The sequence below is a fragment of the Acanthisitta chloris genome, unplaced genomic scaffold, assembly GCF_000695815.1.
Source record: "Acanthisitta chloris isolate BGI_N310 unplaced genomic scaffold, ASM69581v1 scaffold11338, whole genome shotgun sequence".
Taxonomy (NCBI): Eukaryota; Metazoa; Chordata; class Aves; order Passeriformes; family Acanthisittidae; genus Acanthisitta; species Acanthisitta chloris.
In genome coordinates this window covers 1-7,636 of record NW_008686537.1, presented here as the reverse complement: position 1 = coordinate 7,636, position 7,636 = coordinate 1, and the positions used below count along the sequence as shown (strand labels likewise).

The 7,636-nt window shown below is 40.6% G+C and overlaps 1 protein-coding gene across 1 annotated transcript; it reads right to left on the bottom strand.

Moving 5' to 3' along the window:
- Positions 1 to 564: 564 nt before the first annotated feature.
- On the bottom strand, positions 565 to 6,820 carry MMADHC (methylmalonic aciduria (cobalamin deficiency) cblD type, with homocystinuria; the record flags this gene model as incomplete). The annotated part of the gene is made up of 6 exons (XM_009080192.1): positions 565 to 882; positions 2,511 to 2,597; positions 4,319 to 4,449; positions 5,037 to 5,142; positions 6,243 to 6,460; positions 6,676 to 6,820. Coding segments are annotated over 6 exons (882 nt in total), but the record flags the coding sequence as incomplete, so codon positions are not given.
- Between the last annotated feature and the right edge of the window lie 816 nt (positions 6,821 to 7,636).

The following is a 7,636-nucleotide window of genomic DNA, read 5'->3' as shown; positions in this document are numbered from 1 at the left end:
ATGAGGTTTTATGGAGCCTCTGGATGTAGCAGCTGAGTGAACAGCTGGAGCTAGAGACCACTGAATTCTTACCTCAATATTCTCAGTTTAGAACAGCAAAAAAGGATTAATCCAGCATTAAAATCTGCAGTTTTTATTAACTTCTGTATTCTGAATTTTATTACTTTTTCTTAACTTTATTTATCTTTTTATCCACTTTTTTTTGCCACTTACTCATTCCAGTAAGTGGCAAAACCAGCAGAAATCTCAGTGGATTATTTATCTTTTTATCCACTTTTTTTTACCACTTACTCATTCCAGTAAATGGCAAAACCAGCAGAAATCTCAGTGGCATCAGGATTTTAAAGACTAAGCACAGATTTGTGGGAGACTGAAAGACAAAATGGTTGAGAAGTGTGGTTTTAAGGTAGCACTGGATATGCAGGTAGCTATGTAGATGTATGTTTAAACTCCAGGTGATGGGAAGTCACAGCTGGAAACTCGTGTGGCACACAGGGATGTGTCTGATTGCTGCCAATGAATATTCATGAGGTGCCCACATACCCACAGAGAAGGCTAGAAAATAAATAACAGCTACTTTATTATCTAAGAACACTTCCAAGTGTGGCATTTCCTGACCATGCTGAGAGAGAATCATCAAGTCAACGAATTCAAAGGTCATAAGAACTTGGGCTACCCTGAGGACTCCTAGTTGCCACTTAGTTTTTTCATGATGGGGCTGTCAGGCTCAGCATTGGTGAAGATGCTTCCAACAACCACGTGAGTGCCCCAGATGTTGTGACGGATGACTTTGCAGCAGCCAAGGTCATCCACAGCAAAGCCCAAGTGTCGGTAGCGCTCGTCTGTCTCAAACAGAGTGTTGTTGGTGTAAGGCCCAAAGAACTAGAGGGAAAACAGAGAGAACTGGTCATGGGAGTATTTCAAAATGACACAACTGACCCTTTTTAGACAAAGTTAAGCCCAGAAGTACCAGTTTCACTCATGAAATCTAAGAGCAGGTTATAGTCGTTCTCTGTTTTAAGATTTTCCCTTGGCACTGAGAGGTCTCAGTGTGTGATCAATCACACCTACAAAAGCCTCAGGTGCTTTGGAAAGGTTCAGCATTAAGGATAGAACCTTTCTGTGAGACAGGCAAAATAAGGCCTGTACTAATGACAGAATCCTCTGCGAAACAGGAGAAGTAAGAAATTACCTTTTCAATTTGTTGTTTGAAGAGCAAACTTGTGAAAATTGGAAAGAAGCACTTAAGTCCTTTATCTAAGGAGGAAGCTTCTCACTTCTTTAAAGCAGACTTTAAAGTCTACTCCTGATTATAAATAAGGATGTTACTAGCAAAATAAGGCCTGTACTAATGACAGAATCCTCTGCGAAACAGGAGAAGTAAGAAATTACCTTTTCAATTTGTTGTTTGAAGAGCAAACTTGTGAAAATTGGAAAGAAGCACTTAAGTCCTTTATCTAAGGAGGAAGCTTCTCACTTCTTTAAAGCAGACTTTAAAGTCTACTCCTGATTATAAATAAGGATGTTACTAAGGCTGAGGTGAGGGAGTTGGGGCTGTTGAGCCTGGAGAAGAGAAGGTTATGTGGAGACCTCAGAGCACCTTCCAGGAGCTGAAGGGGCTCCAGGGAAGCTGCAGAGGGACTCTTGGTTAAGAGCTGCAGTGACAGAACAAGGAGTAATGGTTTAGATTAGATCTTAGGCAGAAGTTTTCCCTGTGAGAGTGGTGAGACACTGTCCCAGGTTGCCCAGGGAGGCTGTGGCTGCCCCAACCCTGGCAGTGTTCACAGCCAGGTTGGATGAGCCTTGAGCAACCTGCTCTGGTGGGAGGTGTCCCTGCCCAGGGCAGGGGGGTGGAACTGGATGATCTCTAAGGTCCATTCCAACCCCTTAACATCCTATAATTGACATAAATCATTGCCTTTCATAGTCATTTTAAATACAACCTCGCTAAACTGAGCATTGCCACGAACATGTTCAGCTCTGACGTGGCTTTAGCAGCTCTCAGACTAAAATCCAGATGCTCTTGCTGTGAGAGAAGCTTTCTCAATCCCCTCTTGCACCTTTTCAGCCTCTGTTTCACAGATGCCTTGGTAAGAAGCTGTCAGAGAATGGTGTAATCTCACAATGAATGCTCACACTGTTTGTAGGAACAAGCTATTCCCTTTCTCCATGTAACAAAGATATTACCTAGTGCAAAGAAGCTTTTTAAACCCTCCATCCTCACAGACAGGGGTCAGGATTACCAAGTCACCTTGGGAGGGCACAACCAGCCTCCTGTGCACTGACCAAGAGCATAAAACCTCTCCAGTTCCTTAAAATCCAACTTCACTGCTGCACAATGTTCCCCAAAGACATTGTGGTGACAGCTGGGGGGGAACTGGCTCAGGGTTACTACCTTCACTTGTTGAAAGAATTATCCTATGGCAACCACAGGAAAAAGTTGGATTTAGCCCACATGGAATCCAGACACAGCAGTGTGCATTAAATATTCCACCCAGCACATAACTTACTGCCAGTCCTGAGGAAGGATCAATGAAGTCAGCCCAGTAGCCCTCAGCAGAAATTGCATAGCAGATTTCCTTGGCACCATTAATGAACTGTAAAGGGGGGGAAAAAAAGGGGAAAATCAGGATATCAGATGAGATTTTTGTTACACATATCCCTAATCTCTTTTTAAAAAAAGAGACCTTTTTTTCTATCCTTTCAACCTTTATATCTATTCTAGATACAATCCTTTATTACATGTATCATTCTAACTGTATATTATCTATATAATTCCAGATACAATCCTTTATTTTCTCTACATATCACTCTAGATGTATATTATCTACATTATTCTAGATATCATCCCTTCAGTTATAAAAATGATATTGTTCTCTACAATTTATGCCCTCAGCAGCTCAATGGAAATATGAATATAGTTACTCAGCTTCAGTCCCTTAATAATCCAAAACGAGGCAAGTTTTCCCTTTATATTGAATCATTCTGTAGTTTGAGGTTGGATTAACAATGTTTCAACAGTAAAATAAGTCACAGATATCACTAAATCACCTGAAAACAGCATTTTAGATGTCCCATTTCTGATCCAGGAGCTATTTTGGTGCTGTAACAACCCCTGAGCAACTACTTGGGGAGGCAATAAAGACCTGAGATCGACCTCTGCAAACCTTCAGAGGTTTCTCCAGCAGAGGCTAAAACCTGAAATTTGGATTCTCAGGTTACTTCTCCCAAGCAAACAAGCAGTTTGCAGGGAAATTTGCTGTTTGTAACCTCTAGGTTGGGAGGTTACACCCAACACCCTCACACCCCACAGTGACTCTATTAGACTTGACAGGGAGGTGCCCACGGAAGAAAGATGCCAATTAACATGTCATTAGACCAGATTACAACGCCAAAGCCCAACAGAGCAGAAATAATTCAAAGAGAAGAACACACTGCAATGAAGGGGATTTGAATTTGTGTGTAATCTTTATGCTGATCCCTCAGATTGTTGTTTCCTTCTTTATTTGGGGTGACCTTTCCACTGCTTTTTACAGGCCATGTTTGGCATTTAGAAGGTTGGAAAGGACATTCCCAGACTAATTGCAGCATAAATATGACTCTACTTATACAGGTAGGAATCCCAGAGAATGATTTTTGCTAGTTTGGGGTAAATTATGATAACTAACAGATGGAAATGTTGTATTTGAGGTGCTGAGGGTGAATGGCAGCAGCGAGCAGCGACCCCTGCTGGAGTAAAATGGAGAATAAAGTGATTTTCAGAGACCTCTAGTGGCAACAGAACAAGAGGAAGTTAAGATGAAATAAAGAGAATTGATATCCAGGCTAAAAGAATGGCTATTTATTATCAGAATGGAAAAAAAAAACCACCAGAGAAATCATTTTTTTTACCAGCAAGGAAATACTCATTGATTGACTCTGTACTGGAATCTGAATTAAAATACAAAGCCAGCAGTGAAATCCTATAAAATGTATGGTACTAAAGCTAAAATAAGGTGTGGACATAGTTGCTGCCCTTTAACTGGATCAGGACAATCAAGTACCTATTAAACTACTGCAGCATTCTAGAATACTTTTGCCTCATTCTACTATGGAGCATTTAATAATGCTGAGAAGTTTCACGCAAAGTAGTGAAAAAGCTGAAAAACTAGAAAAAGTATCTCCATTTTAACAGCAAGAGAAGACAGGATCAGCTCAAAAATGCTGTCAAAATGTTAATTCCAGAGCTAGAAACAGACCCAAATCCACACACAGCTCCCCAAGGATTCATCTCCAGACAGAAAAAAGCTGCTGCTGATTGTCTTGCTGTGATACTTACATTCTCTAGGAGCATCTCCCTCTCATCCTCCACCTCCTGACTCCACACAGTCATGTCATTTTTGGTCTTCTGGGTGACAGTTAGCACAGTTAACCGGTTGGCACTGACCTCTGGGAACATGGACTCAAAGTCTGCAGGGATGAAACCAGCAGGTTATTTCTCGAAACTACACTTTCCTTCAGTTGCAGACAAATTATTGACCCTATTTTCCAGCCCTCCTTCCATCTAGACCAACATTTCAGTCAGATTTCAGTCCCTTCGCTTTGGAAATTAGGGTTTATTCCAATTTCATTTCAATCATTCCCTTCTTGGAATGAAAGGATAGAAATACCTTGAAATAAATGATATAAATCCAACAGTGCCAGAAGTTTCATGGTTTCCATTTGCTATTTTATTAAGGAGCTTTATCAGAAAATGCTTTTTGGAGAGTGAATTTAGCTGCAGAAACCACCTGACACTAAAGCAGCAGCTGAAAGTTACTCCCAGCCCCAAACTGAATTGAATTTAAATGTCACTAATTTTATATGAAACACTAAATCTTAGCAACAGCAAAGCTTTGCTTTTCATTTCATACTATTTTTGGGGGGTAAAATATTCACTCTGATTACCCTTTTCTACTCCCCATTCTGTGCCATCAATGACACAAAGTATTTACTTACATACTTGGACATTTGAGACTGCTGTGATTTCTTGGCTGATAAATCCAAGTGAACATTACCTTTCCGAAGCAGCTCAGGACAAGCTTGTACTGCACATTCCACCTTGGCATTTTCAAAGTATGTTTCAGCAGTGTTGATTTGCTGCTTCTGTGGAGCATCAGAACCCTGAGAAGGACAAAAAGTGGAACATTCTCATTCTATTTCCACCTTCCAGACTGTGTTTTTGTGCCTAAACCTCCAGAGACACTTGAGCAGTTCACAGAGATTGATTTGCAATGAGACTTAAAAGTGGTTATATGTATAAATATTCAAAGTGGGATAGATATTGGTATTAAATATGCACAGAATTCATTAGGTTTTATAGAAATAAGCAAGTTTTATATTTTATTGGCACTCTATTAACTCAAAGCTGAGATGATACAGCTATTTTTGTTAACCCTCAGCCTGAAACAAAGGCCTTAAGGATTCAATCCAACAGTAAGTGATGGATTCAGACACACAAACACTACCTAGGATAGTCACAGACATGTGTGACTGCACCTAAATGAACCAGACCAGAACTTTCTGTTGGCTTTTAGGGACAGCCTGAGCCACACAAGCTGCAAACAGAACCTAGGAGCTCACCAGAAGTTTTCTGACCCCTTTGGGACACAAAGCTCCATACACAAACCACTTTTACAATGGAGTTTGCCAGTTGACTCCCAAATCTGAGCACGTCACACACTCAGAGCCTGGAAAGCTGAGGCAGCAGCACTAAAGCTTTGTGGAAAGGTTGTGATCACATCAGCAGTTCTCAAGGTGCTTGTTAATGATGCATCTGACTTGCTGCCAGCTCTGCCCTCACCAAAATGTGGTCTCACTGTCAGACCTGAGCTTGAGACACCTTGATGTGCTGCTCCTGTGTGAATTCCAGGGTTGTCACAACTAAACATTGCCCAAACCAGGCAAGTCTAGACCCATGAAGTGAAATACTATAGAAACAACTGATTCCACTTGGTAAAAGGTGGTGAGAATTGGTAAGCAGCAAGTTTTGAAGCTGAAGTTATTCTATATCCACTACAAGTCACTTCTAAAATGCTGTTTGAAAACACAGTCTGAAACATTTCTTTTTCCTGAGACTTAGGTTCTGTGTAATCTCTTGCTCAACACAGTTAAAGTTCATCTTTAAAACCATCCAGAAAATCGTTTTTCAGGAGGAATCTTTCCTAACTACATCTCTCTTAGAGAAGAAATACCAGATTCACATAGGAGCAGCTTGTTCTTACCTGGAACTCATGGATGTACTGTGCCATCACAAATTCATGCCTTTCACTTGCTGAAGGCTCTGCTAAGATATCAGGCAAGGTCTTTGAGGCTTGGGTGTTCTTCTGGGAAGCAGTGCCATTGAGGTGACAGTCAAAGCCAATGTTGCCAGGCAGCTGGAACCTCTGGTCCTGAGGCCCAAACGGACCCATCACTTCATCTGGCCACACAGTCCTTGGACCTGCAAGAGTCAAGGCCTTGTCTTAGACACCACATCTACAAAAAAAGGGGGAAAACACCCCAAAAAGCCATCCCTTTCCCATACAATTATCCCTATTTGACCCCAATCAGGCATAAGCCAAGCCTTGCCCTAATAAACACACTTCCAAACTCCCCAATTCCTCTGGGGTGCCAAGTTGTGAGACATTCAAAGAGAATGAATTTGGTTTTCCTTACATAAATCAGGAGGTGCAGCAGCCACATGAGGCTCATCTGAGCCAGAGGAACCTGCTGTGGAAAAAGTCTTGGGGTTTACAACTCTTTTGACTAAGGAATAAAACCCTGGGAGGTAGGTGACCAATCTTGCTCTGTTACAGAGCACCTGAGAAGACAAAAACAAGACAAGGATTACACAGAGCCACCAAAAACCATAGGTTAAGTACAGCTTTGTGGGTCACAAGAAAAATCCTCACTGCATAATTCAATTACCATTTTAATTACCATCAACTGTAACATCAAGTTTTAGACGTGTTTTGTTAGGACTTCTATATTTTGCTAGTCAAATAGTCAAAGGAAAGAAAAAGCCTCAGAAACACAGTGAAAACCCTAAAAACCTTTAAATAGCAGCACTGGAACCTCACAACCTAAATTAAGTCATGGATGGGGATTGTCCCCAGGATTATTTCCACTGCTTCCATGACTGTCACAATTCCATCATGGGACTGATTAGCAGAAATTCCTAGAAATAGTATTAATTGAGTAAACTCTGAGCGTTAACTCTGAAGCCTAATGACCACACCTTATGTAGCAACACAAGAAACTGTTGCTGTTTTCCTGTTGCTTTTGTAGTTTGGGTTGTTTTGGGGTTGTTTGAAGAAGAAATATGCAGGTGATGCAATTAAACAGAATTCTGATTTATTTTTATACTTTCAAAACAGTTCGATGACTTTGATGCTGATTTACAGGGGCAGAAGAGACAGAGTTGGCCACTAAATAACATGTAGATATAATAGATGTAGAAATAATATGTATAATACATGAAACAAGACACAAAAGAAATGAGGAAATAGTTCTATTTGTACGTTTAAGATAAAAACTGTATTTAAAGGATCAGGATTTCAGGCAAGAAGCATCAGTTCCTCATATACATAAAGAGAAGCTATAACTATGTACCTTTATATATATGAGATATATATAA